Here is a 21686-nt window from a genome sequence, read left to right as displayed (position 1 = left end):
CCCCAAGAGAAGAAGGTTCATGCTTGACTAGCTTACTCCAGTTCTTGTTGTTATCTAGGAAATTAATTATTAAAAGATGATTAACAGCCAAAGTTAATGGAATATAGACAGTTGAAAAGAAAATTCTTACCAGTTAAGTAATCTACACCTTATAAGGAAGACTGAAAGACAGGAAACCATAGAAATCATATTTAAAAGAATAATTGCAAGCAAATAGGCAATAGAAGGTCTTCAGAAAACTCGTGGGAAATGGAATGGAATTCTTCCACGAACCTTTGGAAGCTTCCTATAATGCTAGGTTTTATTTGTTTTTAAGTGTGTAGTTAGTCTTCCAAGGTAGCTCATGGCTGTTACCATTTTTTTTAAAGCTATGTGAGTTAATATTTTCTGGAGTTCTGATTTCATTATAGATAGGAAATAGGTGTGAAGAGAATTTTTGCAGGAGCGGGCACAGAGAACAGACTAGGAATATGACAGACTATGAGAGAGAACTTAGTGGGGTGTACTTCCTAAAACAAATAGTTTTTAATAATGTGTTTTTTCATGTTCTGAATCTGTCATAGTTTAGTGGGCATACTTTTCTTTCCAGCCCCATTACTGATTTGTATCACTTTATTGTGATAACATGGAGTCCTGGTGTGGTGCTGTGGGTTAATGTGCCAGACTGCAAAGCCATTTGAATTGCAGGGTCGGCAGTTCAAGCTCACCAACTGCTCCTCAGAAACCCTACTCAGGGTTGCTATGGGTTGGAACTGACTCGAGGGCACTTAACAACAACATTGTGATAACATACACCGTAATGAAAATGGCCTCCTGTCAATTTGATCCTGAATCTATTAAGGTGTGAAAAGGGTTCAGTAAGCCAACCACTTCAGAAAACTTTGTCATCTGTTTAAGTTCAGATTGTACACACAAAATATTTTCATGTATAGATAGATGTACTGCTTACTTTTATATAGTTGTTGTTAACTTGCTGTCAAGTCAATTCCAACCCATAGCGACCCTGCACAGGGTTTCCAAGGTGCAGCTGGTGAGCTTGAAACACCGACATTGCAGTTCAAACAACTTTGCAGTCTGGTGCATTAACCCACAGCGCCACACCAGAACTCCTTTTACATAGTAAGTACCTAAAATTTATATATATGTTGAAAACTTGAATGTAAGCAGTTTAAATGAATCGTTTTATAAAGCCAGTCATCACTAACTAAACCTGTTTAGTCAATTTGATCCTAATATTACTGACTTTTTCAAAGTGAAGCACACTTGTGTATGTATATAGAATAGGAGCTTGCGTATATGTACAGGGGTCCTTTTAATGGAGCCAGCTTTTTTTTTTTTTTTAATCAATACGGACGCTCTTCTGCCTATGAGGTGGTTTTGCTAAGGTTTCTAACTTGACTCACATTTACCTGCTCATTTTGAGGTACACTGCTAGGAGTTTTGTCAGTCCTCCCCCCTTAATGAATCAGTTATCTTTTAAAAAATTGTGACCATTTCAATAAAACAAACATCCATAGAACAAATGAGTATATTCAGCTTACACAAAAATTAATTTATGCCACTTACACAAGGAATTTCTACAAATGTAGCTTGTATTTCAGAATAAAATCTAATGTTGTAAGACAAACATTTTTGATTAAGTGATATTCAAATATACTTGACTTTTCTAATGTCACATTGATTTGAGTAGTAGGTGTGAGTCTGTCTAAAAGTGAGGTTAACAACTTTCTGTCTTAAACTTCTCATTGGCTCCCTATTACCCACCCTATTACCACCTAAGTTCACATGCTATTGTATCAGAATCCAGCTTCTGCCTGCATTCCATCTTGCTATTTCCTAATTCAGTCTGGGTACTCTAAAGGTCCCAGGCTTCTATGGTTTTAGTCTACCCCCTCTGTTGGAATGCCCCTCCTTGACCACCTCCACATGGCTAAGGCCTTGCTCATCCTAAGAGACGTACTTAGACATTCTCTTCTACCAAGATGTCCAGAGCTCCCATGTTTATCAAAGCCCTTGGTGTTCTGAATCTGGACTACCTGTATCTCATACTAGGCCACAAGTCTTTCTGAGCTGGTATCAGCTAAGCCATCCTTTTTTCCTCCTTAAAAATTTATCGCTACAACTATGTAGCGGTTACTGGGCAGTTGGAGGGGGAGTAGGTAGTGCTGGTGGTCCAGAACCATTGGCATATACTTGCTGCATGAATTTAGGGACCATCTTTTTAAAGAGTAAATGTAAAATGTATAACTTACTGTGCAGGAAGTCGCTGCTACCCGAGAACAGTGTGACCATCACATGTAATTATTTTAGTGTCTTTCCTTTATCTCTTTTTTCACCCCAAAGTCCTGGATTGCTATATGTTCTATGAAAAATATACATCTGAGTGCTGATCTGATAAAGTAGGTTTACAAGATTTCTGTTTGACTTGACACATTTTAATTTGTCAACATTAGACATAACAGGAATAAGGCATATTCAGAGTTGGGACTATAGTAACAAAATGATTATCCTAAGGAGTCCGCTCTGTCTGTCATTTCAGAGTCCTTATGGTAATCATTTTGGGCAAATTCCTCTTTTTTTGCTTAGGAAAGTTGTTCTTTAAGAAACTGTAGGATTCAAAACTAAAACCTCAAAAACAGGAAATAGTTGCTGATTCTCTTGATTTAATATTTCAGTGACTGGAAACCAGCCTTTGTTCCTGAGAGACTTCTTCATGTTGTTATGAATAAATAAGGGATTCCTCCTCAGCTGCACTGTCCACCCCATTACTACAAGGAGATTAACTGATTGGGAACTGCACTACATCAGCAGCCTGATTTGTACTTCAGAGGTGGAAACCATTCTGCCTCTTCATGCCCAATGACCACTTATTGAAAACAGATTGAGAAGAGTAGGAAGCGCTGCTTTTCAGAATGTCACCAGTCATCCTCCTTACCACAAGTCTGATTTATCTATGACTGTATTTCCCCCCTTTTTCCTAATGCACTTTGCTTGGAGGTGACTTAGCAGAGGACACCCACCTGTTACTCTCATTCCAGCACTTCTAAGGGGCCTCAGAAAGTTTGTGGGAAAATCCCAGGATCTTTTTATTTTATTTTTCGTGAACTCTTTGAAACCCCCTCACATACTTTCCTATGAGCTACTACATTGATGTTTGTGATGTTTACTTTCCAGCACATGTGTGTGTGTGTGTGTGTATTTTTAATTTTAGGGCTTTGAATCAGTTCTTCCTGGTTTAGTCTTGGCCAATGAAGTGACACTATAGTAAATTTAAGTATTTTAAATGTGGGTGAATTGATGCAGGAAAAATTATGGTCCAAAGTCCTGTTAGTAACTTAATCCCCCTCTTAGGAAATAAGGGCACTGTGTGTAGCCAAATCACCATGTGTAGCCAAATCACAATGTGCTTCTGAATCTCGCAAGCAGCAGAGTTGAAGACAGTAGTTCCTGGCCTGCCACTTTGAATGTGTGTGGCTCTCCACGGGTCTGCAATAATCCCGTCATGTATCAGTCTGTTCTGAGTCTCCCATTCCACCAAGTCATCCAAATTTCACTTCTATGGCCTTGACAGGGCCAGTTTGACATCCTGGATTATTTGTGTCAATATCTGGAAACTTGTGTACATTTGCTTGGGAAGAACAATAAAGGTTAAGAACAATTGAGAAATCATGTTCTAGTAACAGCAGAAAGTCTGTGCTGGAGGGTCAGCACTAGATTACCCACCTTGAGGTTGGTGGTTCAAACCCACCAGCTGCTCCTTGGAAACACTATACAAGGTTGCTATATGAGTCGGAACTGACTCGATGGCACTTAACAACAATAACAGAGAGCAACTTAATTCTTTTAGTCAGTGACTTGATTAAAAAGAACTCAAGGTGTCCAATTGAAATCTTTGACTGATTGTAAATTTCTCATGTTTATTTCAAAATAGCTTAGGAAAGCTTATAAGCAGGCTCTTATTGGCAAAGCAAAGAAGAAAAATTAGTAAATAATGAAAGGATTCAAATCAAACTACCCTTTCAGTACATTTGCACATACTGAATCAAATTCAAAGCAACTGAGGAGTATTATTTTTAAGGTGTCTAGAATAATCCCTCTCAGACTGAGTATAAAATACTTGTGGTTCTTCAGCATCAAGATATACCTCCTGCTTTGGCTGCCTCTTCAGTTAATTTTTACTTCACAGCACCCGGTATATGAAGTGATTTCACACCATGCCCAAGATGCGGGCCACCCACCAGCTACATGGCATGACGACTCTGCAGGCAGAACGGCAGCCTTGGTAATTGTAAGGCCATGGGGAGTAGCCTCCCAGGGGCTCACAGATCCTCTGGCAATGTGTGTAGCTCCGCCTACATTCTATACAGCAGATCCCTTCATGGTCCAGCCGGGGCTCGAATGTCATGCTTTCACCCTCCTGCTGCTACAAAATGAGAGAATGATTTGGGTATTCTTCTAATGGGAAGCCTTAACAACATGCACATGGTTTTTAAAATAAGATCCTGACATTTTCAGTGCTACCAGAAATCAGCATAATGTATGTACAGTGAGGAGTTTTCAGGCCTAAAACCTGCCCTCATTCAGTATTATTCTGAGTCTATGAAACTTTCACCTGCTTAATTTGTCACTGTGAGGCAGTTGGTGTGTCTGTGTTTAAATGATACCCTGAAGTTTTTGCATGCCTTTAATGAGTCTTGGTTACCGCTCAAGTAGTGACTTAACTGGTTTTAAATAGCAAAACAAAAAGGAAGCATTATAATTTAAAAGTAGCATATCTGTCACAAGTAATTTTAAGTCAGTGGGAATCTGGTGCCATCTTGTAGTAATGGCTTCTAGGGCCCTTGGGAGCATATTTTGAAACACATTGATCCAGGCAAACAACAGACTTCAGTTCCAGTTGTACTGGCCTAAGAATACTGTCAGATCATTTCATTTCTCCTGCCTGCAACAGAATAGGATGCTAGCTCCATGGGGACATGGAATTTGTAACACTCAGAGGAAAAGGTGCTAAGAACTCCAGACCATAAACTTCTAGTTTATGTATGAAGTACCTACAAGTCCATAAACAGGGAATTATGTTGAAGTAAAAATCATGTATAACCCTATACAGAGTCACTATGAGTCCGAATCAACTCAACACTTAATAAGTCCCAGAAAAGCTGTTTATTTTAAAAGAAAAGCCAGGGCTGTGATTAAATTATTGTTGAGTCTTATTTATCCTAATTTCAATTAACAAATATATGAATCTATGTCTCCAAATTTTTGTTCCTTTAATGCATGCTATTTTAGTATAAATTAAAAGTAAAACTCAAAAAAAATCATCTACAAAACGTTCCATTGTTACTGCTGGAAAAATGGATCACAAGGCTTGGGGAGGGACTTGCCCCCTGCCTAATTTGCAAATCTGACTTTTCAAATATTTCTAAGACTACAGATTCTGTTGCTCTTTGCTATGGTATTGAATCACATTGCCAGGAAGCTCGTTTCTGTAATATAAATCCTGGCATCCATGTAAGCAGCATTTAAAGCATAAATGACAAATTCTAAGCGTGATGCAGCTGAATCAGTTCTGACTCACAGCAACCCTCTGTACTAGAGCAGAGCTGTGCTCCACAGGCTTTGCTTGACTGTAATCTTTATGGAAGCGGATCTCCAAGCCTTTCTTCTACCATGCCCCTGAGTGGGTTCTAACCACCAGCTAGCTCTTCAGTTAGTAGCTGAGTACACAACATGTGCACCGCCCAGGAACCACCTTTTCCAGTATAACAACCCAATACCTTTCGTCTTCACTGGAGGGTGGAACATTTTATTGTGAAAAACTTCAAACATGTTGAAGAGGAAATTGTGTACTGAGCACAGATAAACTTGTAGATTTTGCTCTTGTTAACCTTTTCTCAATCTTTTTTTTCTGAAGTATTGTAAATTCTGAAGTGAAATTTTAAGAGAATTGGAAGACAATTGTGATACTTCACACATAAGTGCATTATAATGTATCTCCAAAATGTGGGACCATTTTCCTACACTATGTTTCCCTGCACTATCACACTTAACTTGATGAACAATTCCCACTTAAAGACCATTTGATAAAGCCTGTGTTGAACTCTCCCCTGTTGTTACCACACTACCCTGTACTGCCCTGCTGTCTGACATCAGTTTGTATTCTCCAGGGTCTCTCCTTTTTTTATCCCTTATCTCCTGAATTTGGTTCATCTGAGAAAGCAAACACAGATAACCACGTCATTAACACATCTGACTTCTCTGGGGCAGGGAGCGGGCCTGGTGGTGAGACATTTCTCATCTCATGACTAGGATGCAGTAGGATTAAAGAGCTGGGAGAAATCTCAGGTGGTGCTAAGATTCTTCTTGACTAAATGAACTGTGGTCATGAAGAGGGAAAGAAATGGATGTAAGGGGAGATTTTCAAGGAATATGATCACATGTCTAGACCCAGGGCAGACAAAGTCACATCCTGCCTTCCTGCAGGGCGCTGATACCCTCTTCCCTTGAACCAGATTCAGCCAGCCCAGCCACCTGGGGGATAAGCTATATTAAAATTGGTTTGCCTATTCCGATTTTACTTTTTTATTATTCTTTGAGCTTTGGGATTGAAGTATTGTGGAGTCCTGAATGTTCTGATAAGCCTTGAGTTATTTAGAAAATACTATTTTGCTCTAAATCTCTAAAAATATGTTAGTCTAAAATGATAAAATAGAAAATAAATTTGCAACACATGACAAACTGTAGGACTGAACTGGCTACACAGAAAAACATACACAAATGACAGCATACACATAATTAAAGGCTGGCAAGATGAAGCAATTTTACACCCAAGAGATTGGCAAGGATAAAAAAGTTGGATAGTCAATGGGGCCTTTTCATTACTATTTATTTGCAGGTGTGTAACTGATTAATTTGTTAGAAGGCAATTTGGCACCCTCGCTAACCTCAAGGTCAACAGTTGGAAACTACCAGCCATTCCGCGGGAGAAAGATGAGGCTTTTTGCTCTCGTAAAGATTTACAGCCTCGGAAACCCTGTGCAGGGTCACTGAGTTGGGACCAACTCTACAGTACTTAACAACATTAGAATGTAAACTCATTTACTTTGACCTAGCAGGCCCATGCTTTAGTATTTAACCTAAGGATATCCTCCCACAAATGTACAAGCGGTATAATAGTGGTAGCTAACATTGAGTGTGTGAGTGCACGCTATGTGCCAGGCGCTGTGCTTAAAGCTTAACATACAATAACTCATTGAATCCCATTACCTATGGAGAGTCCTGGTGTGGTGCTGTGGGTTAACGCGCTGGACTGCAAGGTCGGTTTGAATTGCAAGGTCAGAGGTTAAATCTCACCAGCTGCTCCTCAGAAACCCTATACAGGGTTGCTATGGGTCAGAATCAACTTAACGGTGGTTGACGGCAGCAATTACTTATGAAGCATGAACAAGGTTCAAGAGAAAGGGAAATGTCCATAAGAGAATGAACCTAGTTAAATTTCAGTACATCGGCCCATGGCTCCATAGGATTACCACTGGACTGCGAACCACTAGGTTGGTGGTTCAAACCTACCAGGCTCTTCTCCGGAGAAAGATAAGGCTTTCTGCTTCCATAAAAGATAAAAGCCTCAACCCTAGGTGGAGTCCCTAGAAGTTGTAACTGACTCCATGGCGCTTAGTAACAACATCTACACAATGAAATACTAGAAATACTATGTAGCCATGATAATAAATGAGGTGTGAGATCTAGAAATCTCCAAAATGCTGAATTACAACAGGAAAGAAAGCAAGGTACCAAAGTACCATATGTTTTGTGTTTTTTTAACTTAATGTGTATGTTCTTATGCAAATAAGTTGGGTGAATAGTCATTGCCAGTAGGTTGCTTTGGGAAGGATGTTGGGTGGAAGGGCTGTTTGCCCTTCTGTGCTGTTTAAAAAAGATACACTCTCCTCACTTACCAGCATGGTTAGGTTCCCGAGACCAGGTCATTATGTGAAAACTGGCGTTATGTGAAATTTTACAAAACTCATGACATAACTGCCAAAGAACAAAGAATCATAGCCTTGCCAAATTGGCACATAACCATGGTAACTAGTGTTATTCTTGCCTTGTAGCTTGGCATTCGTTAATGTATGTTGTTAATGTGAAAAATAGATTTTTTTTTTTTACTATTAATGTAAATAACCAATGTCAAATAAGATAGTTAATAACTGAGGAGAGGGTACATATGTATCTAGTTGTTTTTTTCAATTAAACTAGCTACAAATACTTTATTTTCACTCCCTGGAAAGTATAGTAATGTAAATAATTCATTGAAGGCTTGAGAACTTTTTAGCACTTCAGTGTCAAAATGACAAACACCATCTTTCAATGTTGCATTCTATGTCTGCATCATCTGTCTCCCTGGCTGGACTGAACCCCTGAGGGCAGAAATTATGACTAAGTCGTGTGTACAGGGCCTGGAAAAGATCAGGCACTCCACAGATGAACTGAGGGTTAAGAAGGACATAAACGGAGAACGAGAATGCATGAAATCCATGTGTCAATTCCAGGACACAGTCTGGGAAACATTTAAAAATAAATTTTTGATAGGAATTTGTTTGCATGGATTTGCTTGTGACACAAAAACAACCCCCCCCAAAAAAAAAAACAAAAAAAACCCAAACCTGAATAAGGCTTGCAGCTAATCAGGATTTGATACTACAGAGGCAACATACGTGTTCCTACCCTCAATTACAAATCCAACAGCAAGTGAAGATGGATGAGGGGACCTTCAAAAAAATTGTGGGAAACTCCATTATCTTTTCATTCCATTTTTCTATGAACTTTTGGAAACCCCTTCACATTTATAAAATAATTGAGCAAAAGTCTCAGTTGCATGCTATATGTTTGAAGCCTCAAGTAGAAATATCACCATGTTTGCTCTGTTGAATGCATTTACAGATCCCCTGTACTCACCTGGTAAGGATTGTCGGGGTTGAAGGGCTCTGAATCCTCTTGAACACTGGGTCTGGTTTCATTATTTGGTCTCCCAGGGCCTGGGCTGCCCCGTGTTCCACTGCTTGGTCTTCTTGTAGTAGGCTGCATAATTTTTCTTACCACTTCTCTTCTTTCTCTCTGGATTTCTGCAAAAAATTTCCATAAATTAATTTAATAACTAAGGAAAATAGTACATATACCAGGGAGAAAAGCATACGGGTATATCATATACATGACTTGTTAAGTGCCCTCAAGTTGGTTCCAACTCATAAGCGAACCTGTATAGGGTTTCCAAGAAGTAGTTGGTAGGTTTGAACCACTGCCACTTCCGATGAGCAGTCTAGTGCTTATCCTAAAACACCACACCAAGACACTAATTCTGTACTGATAAATTAATAAAAATAAAGCATATTTTAGGGTCTTGGTAGGAGTTAAACATACAGGTAACCAGAGTTTGGTTTTGTAAGATACAGCTAGCTGGCAATCATCCATGCTCAACCCCTTTCTTCTTGGTCTGCCTCTGTTAGAGACACCAAGAAAGTACAACACTGCTCATATTCCCAGCCTGCTTTGCAATTAGTAGTGACTAGCTGAAACATCCCTGGCCAGTCAGACATAAGCAGAATGTGCTGGTGCAGTCTGCCTTCTTGATCAAGGGGGACATCATAGGACTACTCTGCTTTTCTTTTCTTGGAACTAGATGTGTCGTCTGGAACCAATTCATGAGTATGAAGTGATAAGGCATACGGATGATAAGTAACCTGCTTCAGGTAGCAAGGTAGTAAGCAAGGAAGAGAGTTGATGGAATCACTGAGTATCGGATAACACCAGAAAAGCCCACTGCCAGACTTGATTATATTATAAAAATCAACCTGTTTAAGACACTATTCATTAGGTATTCTGTTACTTGCAGCTCTATGGATTCCTAATGAGATTATACAATGTTACAGAGATAATATTATCATGGTTGATTCTCTCAACCAAGTCTATGGGTTGTAAAAAGCAGATATTTCTTACAAGAGCATCACAGAATAGGAACAGAATGTGAATTTCAGTTACCAGTCCAGCACTGGATTTCACCACCTGCCTCACTGACCCTACAGCTTCTGTGTAACCAAAGTTTAAAGTATCACGTAGCATGGGCTCTGGCAACTCTGAACCTCAGTTTCCTCATCTGTAAAATGGGAATCATAATACTATCTAATTCACAGAATAGTGATAGGGTTAATGAGAATCAGTATTGAAAGGTTTTACATAATATTGGCATATAATAAGCACTTGTATGTAGTGAGGTGATGTCAAATTGGTTCCGACTCATAGCGACTGTGCACAATAGAACCAAACACTGCCCAGTCCTATGCCATCTTCACAATTGTTAATGTTTCTGCCTATTACTACTGCCATTGTGTCAATCCATCTCACTGGGGGTCTTAGTCTTTTTAGTCAACCCTCCACTTTACCAAGAATGATGTCCTTCACCAGGGACTAGTCCCTCCTGATAATATGTCTGAAGTAAGAGATGAAGTCTTACCATCCTGGCTTCTAAGGAGCAGAGGCTGTTCTTTTTCCTAACAGATTTGTTAATTCATGATGCTTTCAATATTCTCCAACACTATAACACAAATGCATCAATTCTACTGCCTTATTTATTGACAACTTTCATATGCATACGAAGCTATTGAAAATGCCATAGTTTGGGTCTGGAGTACCTTAATCCTCAAACTAACATCTTTGCTCTTGAACACTTTTAATGAGGTCTTGTGTAGCATTGCCTAATGCATTACGTTGTTTGATTTCTTGACTGCTGCTTCCATGAGTTTTGATAGTGGATTCAAGCAAAATGAAGTCTGACAATTTCAATCTTTTCTCTATCATGATGTTATTTCTTGGTCCCGTGGTGAGGATTTTTAAGCCCTCTTCATGTACAGCAAGCAAGGTTGTGTCATCTGCATATCACAGGTTGTTAATCCTGATGCCACGTTCTTCTTCATAAATCCATCTTTTTGGGTTATTTACACAATGTACAGATTAAATAAGTATGGAGAAAAGACACAGCCCTGGGGCACACCTTTCCTGATTTTAAACCATTCATTATCCCTTTGTTCTGTTCTAACAATTGCCTCTTGGTCTGTATACTGGTTCTGTATAAGCACAATTAAGTGTTCTGGAATACCCATTCTTTGCAATGTTATCCATAGTTTGTCATGATCTACACAGTCTAAAGTCTTTGCATAGTCAATAAGGCACAAGTAAACATCTTTCCAGTATTCTTTGCTTTCAGTCAAGATCCATCTGACATCTACAATGATATTCCTTTTTCCATGTGCTCTTCTGAATTTGACTTGAATTTCTGGCAGTTCTTTGTCAAATTACTGGTGAACAGTTTCTGAATTCATTTCAGCAAAATTCTACGTGCATGTGGTATCAATCATATTGTTCAATGATTTCCACATTCTGTTGGGTCACCTCTTTGGAATGGGCACAAATATGGATCTCTTCCAATTGGTTGGCCAGGTAACTATCTTTCAAATTTCTTGGCATAAATGAATGAGCACCTCCAGTGCTTCATCAGTTTTGTTGAAGATTTCAATTTATATTCCATCCATTCGTGGAGGCTTGTTTGTTGCCAGTGCCTTCATTGCAGCTTGAACAACTTCTTTCAGTACTATTGGTTCTTGATCAAATGCTGCCTCTTGAAAGGGTTGATTATTAGGTGTTGTTATTGAGTGTTGTCAAGTATGTTCCGACTCATAGTGATCCTGCATAGGGTTTCTGAGGTGTGGCTGGTAGGTTTGAACCGCTGATTGAACACCTATGATGCCCTGTTTTAGGCACCTGGGATGCACAGCTAAGCAGATAAGCCCCCACTCCCACTGTAGGTTCCAGCATCCCTTGCCCTTAGTTCCATAAGCCTACCAGGCCATCATCAGTCACGCGGATGCTGTGAATGGCACCCAGACACAGGCAAAAGGGAGGGGAGGAACTGATGGCCTCTGAGCCCTGATTATGTGCCAGGCACTGCTTGAATTTGTGTATTCTGCCATGGCTAATTTATTCCTATAAATTCCCAAGTCCTATTGTGTTCCAATGGCATGCTGGTGTTGGTGCTGCGGGTTAATGCACTGGACTGCAAGGTTGGTTTGAACCACAAGGTTGGTAGTTCAAGTACAACAGCCTCTCATTGGAATCTCTCTACAGGGTCACTATGAGTCGGAACTGAATTGATGACACTTAGGAACAACAACACTGTGTTCCAGTAGGAGCCTTGAAGGCGCTGTGGTTAGGCATTAGGCTACTAATTGCAAGGTCAGCAGTTCAAACCCACCAGCTGCTCTTCAGAAGAAAGAAGAGGCTTTCTGCTCCTGTAAAGATTGTCTCAGATACCCTGTGCAGGGTCTCTGTGAGTCAGAACCACCTACACAGCAGAGTGGGCTTGGTTTTTAAAAAAATCATTGTGTTCCAAAGCCTGGATAAGAGTGCCATTCTGGAACAATGGATTTAGAAGGCGTGTGCAGGCGCAGGGGAGAGAACAGTGCATGCTCAGTAAGCAGTGTCTACCACAAAAAGTAGGGGCTGGTGAGGGGGTTGCCAAATGGGTTATGCTTTTGCTTTCTGCTTTCTGCTTCAGTGAACTCAGAATTCTAGAGTCACGTGCCAAGTTCTTGTTTTCCACTAGCCACGAACCACTTCTGCAATACCATGTCCCCTCCTCCAGCCAAGGACAAGAGACTCCAACTCTGCTCCCATGGAGAGCTCTCCCCCCTCATTTTCTGGACAAGCCTCTTACACAGTTCATTCATCCTTCAAATCTGCGGCACACAACGGCAGTAGCAGCAGCGAGTGTGCTTTAAAGCCACAGAGAGTTTTCACAGGTAGCTTCTTGGATTCTAAGGAAGGGTAGAAGAATCAGGGAGTACTGGGCTCAGTTTACATCTCCACTTCTGGAACTTTCTGAGTCTGAGGGTTTCCATACTTGTGTTTTATGCCTGTGCTGCGCCATCTTGGTTAGTAAAATCTTTCTGAAGTTAACAGCCTATCTCAGCTGTGCTGGGAGAAAGGCCTTGCTTCCCATATTTGAGGCAGAGCTCGAAACAAGGCCTTTGGGGACCCAGTGTGGTGACTGCAGTGGAAATCAGGAGTGAGTGAGCACCTGGGGACAAGACAGCAAAACCCATCGGCTCACTACCCTTCACCACCTTCAAGCATCTCTTAGCTCTGAGGCCAGGGACGTCTTTATTTTCACCCAAACTTGGAAGCTGGCCTTCAAGCCTTGAACTTGAGGAATCTCAGTCTATAATCACAGCAGCTTTTGTTGTTGTTGTTCAGTGCTATTGAGTCAATTCTGACCCATAGCGACCCTGTATAGGGTTTCTAAGGAGCAGCTAGTGAGCTTGAACCACTGACGTTGCAGCTCAAACAACTTTGCAGTCTGAAACATTAGCCCACAGCGCCACACCAGGACTCCATAATTCTAGGTTTGAACATAATAAAGATCCAGCCCTCTGAGAGCTTTTTGGTCCCTTGTTCCTATGCCTTAGGAATCAAAAATAAGTAAAATTGAAGGTGCAAACAACTGAGAATAAGGGACTGAGCAGAAGGCAGGAGAAGTGTTGTAAATAAAGTCCCCCAGTAGTGCCACAGAGCTCTATCTCCCAGCTCTACTGCCTGTTAACCCTGCTGCTCCTTCCATTCCGCAAAACATTCAAGTGCCGTCATTTTTCTTCACTTCTATTGGTCAGGCTAATTAGGAGACGCTGCTGCATGCATCCTGATTTCTCTTCCTTGTTAACAGGTTCAGACTTGTGAGCGGTGTGTGCAGGGGCTCAGAGGAACCTCACACACATGGGGAGAATTCCCAGCAGTGTTGTTACCCCATGCACGAAGGAATGAAATGCTGCCCAGTTCTGTCCATCCCCACAATCATTTGTGGAGATCATTGTGACCCACAGGGTACCCACTGGCTGATTTTCAGAAACGCATTGTCAGCCTTTCTTCCCAGTCTGTCTCCGTGTGGAAGCTCCCCTCAACCTTTTCAACCTCATAGCAACACGCAAGACTTCACTGATAGGAGTGTGGTACTGGACAGGAATCGAACCCGGGTCTCCTGATTGGAAAGTAAGGATTCTCCCATGGAACCACCAACTTCCTCCTACCCTTCTCCAGGCAGCATTACAAGAATTTAAAATATTACCTTTTGGATATGTGGGTTTAAGCCAAAAGATGGGACGGTCCCCACAGAACTCTAGGACTTTAGGACTCAGGAAGCTGCTGTCCTTCACAGGCTGGTCCACAGCCACCCAGATCAGAGAGTTCTCTTCAAATTTAACTGGCATGACCTTGCCTTCCTGTAAGTAAGTAAAAACAAAACACATTGGGTACAGAGGACAATCTGCTACTTAGTAAGACTCAAGTGTTACTAAAAGATCATTCTGCCTTCTAGGAACCTAATGAGGACGCTGTGTGTCCGGAGTGCCCACGCCCACCCCCATGCACTTTGAAGTTCTACTCTCTTCTCTTGGTAGCTCTCTTCACGAAGCTGAGAGTGTCTCCTCACCTACTAATGCCACCCTGCCTTTAGATAGATGTGGTGTATGAACAGGAGTGTCCCGAGTTGAAGTGAAAATTACTTGATACCAACTTTGAGATTTAGGTTAATCTGATGTTTTTGATCAAAGATGTTTTAGAGGAAAAGCAGTTGCGTGGACTCTGGAATTTCATGAAGGCCAGAGGAACCCTTCATTTGAAGTGAAAATCCTTTGGGGTTTTTATTCTGCAGCTTCTGAACAACAATGGACGAAGCAAATGATTGGTTCTTTAATGTCTTTAGTTCAAAGTGTTATTTCACATCAACCAGCTCTACATTTCCCAGCTCCAACACAACAATACTTCAGAGGTTCCTCACACCAAGCACACCCCTGAGATTTCAAAGATAAAACCCTGATTTTCTTCTACAGTGAGATGCTGAGACTGGTTTGATAACCCAGGAGACATATTCATTTTGCCAAGTTGTTCCTTTCTTGTATTTATTAGCTCGCAATCGGTTGGCAAAATTAAACATTTTCTCTCTATTATCAGCCAAAAGTAGCACATCATTTATGCTTTTTCCCTCAGGCTATGGCTGCATTAAAACAACTTAAAGTTACTAGAGGAAGCTAATATTCAGGTTACCCAGTTACTTTCCTTCAGTTAAATGGCTCCATCCAGGAAATGAATGCTTTTTGAGTATAGCAACTTTTCAAAGTTATACAAAACTGATAGAAAATTTATGAGAGTAAGTGGCACATAAATCTTGACCATCATAATCTAAAGTGTGTGTGGAAGTCTGGGGCGATTGGGATAATGTATCTATCTATCTATATATCTGTATATGCAGCTGACAAGCTAAGAATATTAAGTATTGTGGTGCATACTTGCAATTGTCAACCAATCTCCTTCCCTCCTCCTATTCCCTGCCAACCCCATCTTGGTTTTGTTGAGACAGCAGTGTGCCCAGCCTCAGGAGAGACACTTGTTGTCTCAGACTCCCCAGTTTTCTCAGATTTTCTAAGGGTGCCTGTATGATAGTTTTTAGCCAACGAGTACGTTGGGGGCTGAGAGTCTTCTGCTTTTCCTGTGTGAAGTAGAAGTCATGGTTGGCACTGCCCAACTCTTTCCTGACGTCCTGGCTTAAACACATGGTTTATGTTTGGAGCTGGAAGGAAAAGCTCAGAAAATCACAGAGATGTTATTTATTGAACTGATGCCTACATCTGTCTCCCTCCACATTGCTTATGGTGGAAACAAACCAATAAACCCCTATTTGTTTAAATCACTCTAAGCCTACTTTTCTGCTACTCCCAGTTTCTAATTTACACAAGCGTATCGACTGGATTTGCTTTTGTCCATCACAGGTGCCATGGTGCACAATACACACATCTAAAACACGAGAAAAAACACCTCCTGCTACCGAGGCCCGATTAAAGAGCCAGACACAGACAAAGATTCAATACAAGAATATTCACAAGAGTTTTATTTGAAATAGTGTGGGGAAAAATGAAGATAACTGAGTGTTCAAGACTCAAAGACTTTTAGAATTATGGCTGGGTCATATGATGATAGATATAGCACTTTCATTATCACCTATATTTTAGAAGGAACTCTGGTAGTATAGTGGTTATGAGTCAGGCTGTTAACCTCAAAGTCATAAGAGAGGCATACCCCTAGTTGCAGATGGCTAAACTGAGGCTCAAAGAGTTTTGTCCATAGCAAGTGTCAGAGCTGGGACTTGGCACCATGTTTTTTCTGACTCCAAAGTCCATTTTTTTTCTGTTATATTCTGCCACAACTTAAATGGAAGATAAGGACTTACTTTGTAAACCATAAAATGTCAGGTATAAGTCTTAGCCAATGTGACTCTTAAATGTTTTAAAAAATCAAATTCAAAAGCAAGTTATTGATAATAAATAGAAGAATTATGTAAAAACAAAGCCTCACAAGTTTGGTATATGGAAAAGGAAGTACAGGAAGTCTCTGGCTTACAACATTTTCAAGTTAGAACAAACTGCAATTATAACCTTCATTTCCCACCCCCCCTTTTAATCTTATGGTTAGTAATATGTACTACATAAATATTGCAGTGCTTAATTTGCTGATGTTATTCCCAGATGATCACTCACAGATGTTCAATGCTATGATTTACTGTTCAAAACATCACTGTATTGCAGGCTATGGAAAAAAAAAAAGCTATTCAACTTATATCAGAATCTACTTATGATGGAGCCATTTGAATGAACATGTCATTAGCCAGGGACTACCTCGGAAACCCTGTACAGGGTCGCTATGAGTCGGTTCCGACTCCACGGCACATAACAACAACAACAACAACAACCTGTAGACATATATTATGTAGGTTTCTGTGGATGAACAGTGGGAGAGCTGGTCATGTGACTGCTTTGTCGCTGACAGAAGTTGGTGGTCTGCTCTGAGGAATTGTGCGGTGGGCCTTCCTTACTGAATGGAACTCAGTCTAAAAAGAACATCCTACCATGCAGAGTCCTTTCTGTTGGAAGCACTGATCAGAAACTTCCCTAAGATCAGGTAAACAAGAGCCAGGTATGGGCCACATTCCTTTATGTGCCTTAAATTAGTTTCTCAAAACACTAGAAAAATACTACATCCCATAAGAATATTTTGAAGGTAGAGTTTGTGAACCAGTAGGACTGCTTAAGCACTTGGCTGCTACCAAAGAGTGGGCAAGTCCAGCCCACAGCAGCTCCCTCTGGACACATATTCAGGACCAAGAGACCTGAAGGGCCATGCCTTCAAACAGTGTTTACCAAATCCTCCCTCAGTCTATGGCCTGCTACTCACCAGTTCTGAGGAGATGCTCTGCTTGGTCACAGTGTCCACCTCAGGAATGCGAGCCTTTACCTGCGCCTTAATGTAGCACTTCTCTCCGCCAGCAAAGTGAATTCCTGTGATGCCCTGCAAAATAAAAGTGTGTCCATTCATTTATCTATCCTACCATTGGAGTCCTGGTGTGGCGCTGTTGGCTAATGCATCAGACTGCAAAGCTGTTTGAACTGCAAGGTCGGTGGTTCAAGCTCACCAGCTGCTCCTTGGAAACCCTATACTGGGTCACTTTGGGTCAGAATCGACTCGACGGCACTTAACAACAACAACAACCGTTGAGTCAACATAGCAGTGTCTGTGGAGTGCTGTTGGTCTCTAACACCGTTTCTGTCACCAATGCTGGTATTTTCCAACTACTGATCCTTTTGTTTCCACCCTCTGCATTCCAATCACCAGTAATTACCAATACATCTTGATTGCATGTTTGATCAATTTCAGTCTGAAGAAGTCGACCGAATTCTTTAACTTCATCATGGCTGGCTTTAGTGGTGGGTGCATAAATCTGAATAATAGTGGTATTAACTGGTCTTCCTTGTAGGTGTGTGGATATTATACTATCACAGACATGATTATACTTCAAAATAGATCTTGAAATGTTCTTTTGATGATGATGAATGTGATGTCATTCCTGTTCAATTTGTCATTCTGGCATAATAAACCATATGATTGTCAGATTCAAATGGTTAATACCTTTTAAAACCGTTATAAACAACATAAAAGAGTATACACATGGACCTCACCAGATGGAATACACAGAAATCAAATTGACTACTATCTGTGGGAAGAGATGGTGGAAACGCTCCATATCATCAGTCAAAACAAGACCGGGGCAGACTGTGGAACAGATCAGCAATTTCTCTATGCAAGTTCAGGCTGAAGCTAAAGAAAATGAAAACAAGTCCATGAGAGCCAAAATATGACCTTCAACATATCCCACCTGAATTTATAGATCATCCCAAGAACAGATTTAGGTTCTCTAAAAATGTTCATTAAATTAATTAGTTCCAGGAACTCAAAATTTTCTTCAGTTTCCAAGCTTAGAGTAAATAATAAAGCTTTCAACAACAGCAGGAGCTTGACTTTGCCCTTAGACCCCAAGGGCTTGGATGATCTCTGTCCTCTGTGAGACAGAAATAGTCTGGTCCTCATCTAGGGACCAACCTCAAGGAAAATATCAATTGGCAGTCTGGGCTAGCAGCATGACACGGGCCTTCATCACAAAGGGCATCAGGGATAATAGTAAGTTCTGTTCCAAGAGTGTTTAGGATCCCCCTGCAGCTTAGTTCGAGGTCTACAGGTTCTATGTAATAATAATGAAGACATCAGTACATTTCTGAACTTCATCTTTTGTTGAGTTGAGGCAAATGTTGAGAAGATGCAAAACTTGTTCCAGGGTCAGAGCTAAGGAATAGGGGGAAAGTACCTAAAAGTCTTGAGGTCCTGGCTCAGGACTCAACACTATGAAGTGGAAAATGAAGCTAAATGTAACTTATGTTTAGGATATTCATGGAAAGTTGTATAACTATAACGGGTCATCGCAGGCCCAGGAGCCCTAGAGGAACACAGTGCGAGCCAGGGTGGAGAACAGAGGAGGAAAACTCATTTTCCTTAAAGCTCCTTATTACTTGCCTTGTAGCTTAAAATTGCCCATGTTCACCTAGATAATTATTTGTTTCCAGCACCCTCTCTGTACAGAGGAGAAACACCAACACTTAGTGCAGTGGTTCTCAGGGCTCATTGTGCGTCACCTGGAGAAATTAAAAAACTACAGACACCTGGGCTCCTTGACATTTAATAAGCCTGTGAGGGGTCCAGGTTTGTTACTGTTCTTTAAAAGCTTCCAAGGTATTTACAATGCACACCCAGCCAAGGCTGAGACCACTAGCTCAGGGAGAAAAGGAACAAGTTCAGGGTTACAAAGCTTTCAAATGACAAGAACTAACCATTGGAACCAAGTTTCTAATCTCAAGTGCAGCACCTCATTCTTCTCTATCAGTTATTCACAAGCTTGCCCTCGCATCAGAATCTCCTGGAAACCAGTTGTTGTCGAGTTGATTTGACTCATGGTGACCCAATGTGTGTCAGAGTAGACCTGTGCTCCATAGAGCTTTCAGTGGCTGGTTTTTCACAAGTAGATCTCAATAGGTGACATCTGGGGAAAAATTGTTAACCCCATAGTACTCAAGTCAATGAAGAACCAGGGGAGCTGGTTTTTTGAGAGTTGACCACGCAGTGTGTCTGCCAGTGTCCTCTGGGTTGGATGCTAGATTTTTCAAAATTTAATAAAGAAAGCTTCACTCTTGCTAAAATGAATACAGATTAGATTTCTTGAGTGTTTGTTGGTAAGCAATTGCAATAACTCATTGGTGACCTCAAAATCAAGAGGCACTGAGGCAGTATCTGGGGTATGGACAACGTTTCTCACAGGTGGACTTGAACCTCCAACACGAGCATGTTAATTGTTTGCACCATCAAGGCATCCTGAATCACCTGGAGGACTTGTTAAATAAAACTATGCTGGAATTCACCCACTATAGTTTATGACTATAAATTATAGAGGCTGTACATCTCTAGTAGGTCTGGGGTGGGAGTCCTGGGGTAGTGATGTAGAATAAGCACTGGACTGTTAACTGCAAGGTTGATGGTTCAAACCCACCAGCTGCTCCACAGAAACCCTATACTGGGTTACTAAGAGATGGAACTATGGTAGCGTAGTGGTTACAAGTTGGGCTGCTAACCTGAAGGTCAGCAGTTCAAAACTACCAGTTGGTTCATGGGAAAAAGATGACACTTTCTGCTCCCGTAAAGATTTACAGCCTCAGAAAGCCTGTACAGGGTCACTAAGAGTCAGAACTGACTCCCTTGTACACCACCACCACGAGTTGGAATGAACTCTAGGGCACTTAACAAACAACAACAGGTCTGGAGTAGGACCCAATATTGTCATTTCTAATAAGCTCCTAGGTTGTTCTACAAATATTTCAGAAGGGCTGCTCTTATTCTGATGCAAATCTAGGACTCAAGGTTGGACATTCAGTCAGTAGGTCACGGAGATGACTGCTTCTCCAAGTGATTGTTGTTGTTATTGTTGGTAAGTGTCACTGAGTCGGTTCTGACCCATAGCGACTCTGTATAGGGTTTCCATGGAACGGCTGGTGAGCTTGAACCAACGACCTTGTGGTTCAAATAGACTTTGCAGTCTAGCGCATTAACCACATCAGGACTTCAAATGGTTAAGTTCCCATAACTTCAAACTTTCAGAGGCTAAGGGGAAGAAACCACAGGTAGCCATGTTTGCATCCACAAAGGAGTGATTGATTCTCCTGAAGGATTCCCAGCCCCAGATGTGAATCTAGTACTGAGTTACTTCTGAGAGTCAGAACTGTGACCCATTAGGGATGGAGCCTGAAGGAAGGAATTCACACCCATTCACCACTGTATCTAGCTACAAATTCACATTCAGCAGGCAGATATTTTTAAGAGATTAAACCTTAGGAATTAAAAGAAGCACCAGAAAGCCAAGCAAACCTACTGTTTTTAGAATCAAACAAGGCCTTAGAAGCTGGTGATAATGAACAAATTTGCTAACAAAGGCAATGAATGAAGATTCCAAGGATGCAATATTCTTTTATCTAACGAGCCTTGTGGGCTCACCCTGGACCCCCTGGGTGGTGTAAATGGTAAGCATACTCAGCTACTAACTAAAAGTTTGGCAGTTTGAGTCCACCAAGAGGTACTTTGGAAGAAAGGCTTGACGATCTACTTCAGAAAAATTTAGCACTGAAAACTCTGGGGTACACAATTCCACTCTGACACACATGGGCTTGACAACAACCTTGGCTGTCTTCCCCTCCACCCTCACCCCTCCCAGGTGATCTCACCTATTTCTGTTGCTGAAACCAGAGATTCCCAAGGTGGACAGAAGGTCAAGCCCCCAAAGGAGGCACATTAGAAATATTCCAGGGGAGTTTTTGTTGTCACACAACCTGGGAGTCGTCTTGGCCTTTATTGGGTGGGACCCAGGAATGCAGCTCCTCTAAACCTTAGATAGTCCCAAAGAACCAACTGCCCCAGGTCCTGGATGAAAACCCTGCTTACAGTTATCTGCACCTAGAACCAGACACTGTCTCTCTCTCACACACACATAGTTTCAATGTACAGTATGTTGGATTTTACCTGAATTCTCTGATCCTCGAAAACAGTTGACTGCAGATAACCACCTTCCCACATGACTTAGATGAGACTCAGGCATGTTTGACAGGGTCAAACACAGATTCTCCAAATCCCCATTCCTTGTTTCCTCACAAATGATTAATTGA

At 41.2% G+C, this 21686-nt stretch overlaps 1 protein-coding gene across 2 annotated transcripts in view; it reads right to left on the bottom strand.

Annotated features, from left to right (window-relative positions):
• Nucleotides 1–4207: 4207 nt before the first annotated feature.
• The window catches only part of LECT1 (leukocyte cell derived chemotaxin 1), a 32260-nt gene continuing 14781 nt past the window's right edge, over nucleotides 4208–21686 (bottom strand). The window contains exons 4-7 of one of the 2 annotated variants that reach the window (XM_006837601.1): nucleotides 17326–17439; nucleotides 14168–14321; nucleotides 8956–9122; nucleotides 4208–4423 (exon numbers count right to left, since the gene is read on the bottom strand). In XM_006837601.1, coding sequence (XP_006837664.1) covers nucleotides 4208–4423; nucleotides 8956–9122; nucleotides 14168–14321; nucleotides 17326–17439 — 651 coding nt within the window. The remainder of the gene's footprint in view (nucleotides 4424–8955; nucleotides 9123–14167; nucleotides 14322–17325; nucleotides 17440–21686) is intronic. The other variant, XM_006837602.1, reaches the window with a different exon arrangement.

Source organism: Chrysochloris asiatica, unplaced genomic scaffold, assembly GCF_000296735.1.
Source record: "Chrysochloris asiatica unplaced genomic scaffold, ChrAsi1.0 scaffold00022, whole genome shotgun sequence".
NCBI lineage: Eukaryota > Metazoa > Chordata > Mammalia > Afrosoricida > Chrysochloridae > Chrysochloris > Chrysochloris asiatica.
Note: the sequence above shows the minus strand (reverse complement) of the source record. Positions and strands in the feature narration are given on the sequence as shown.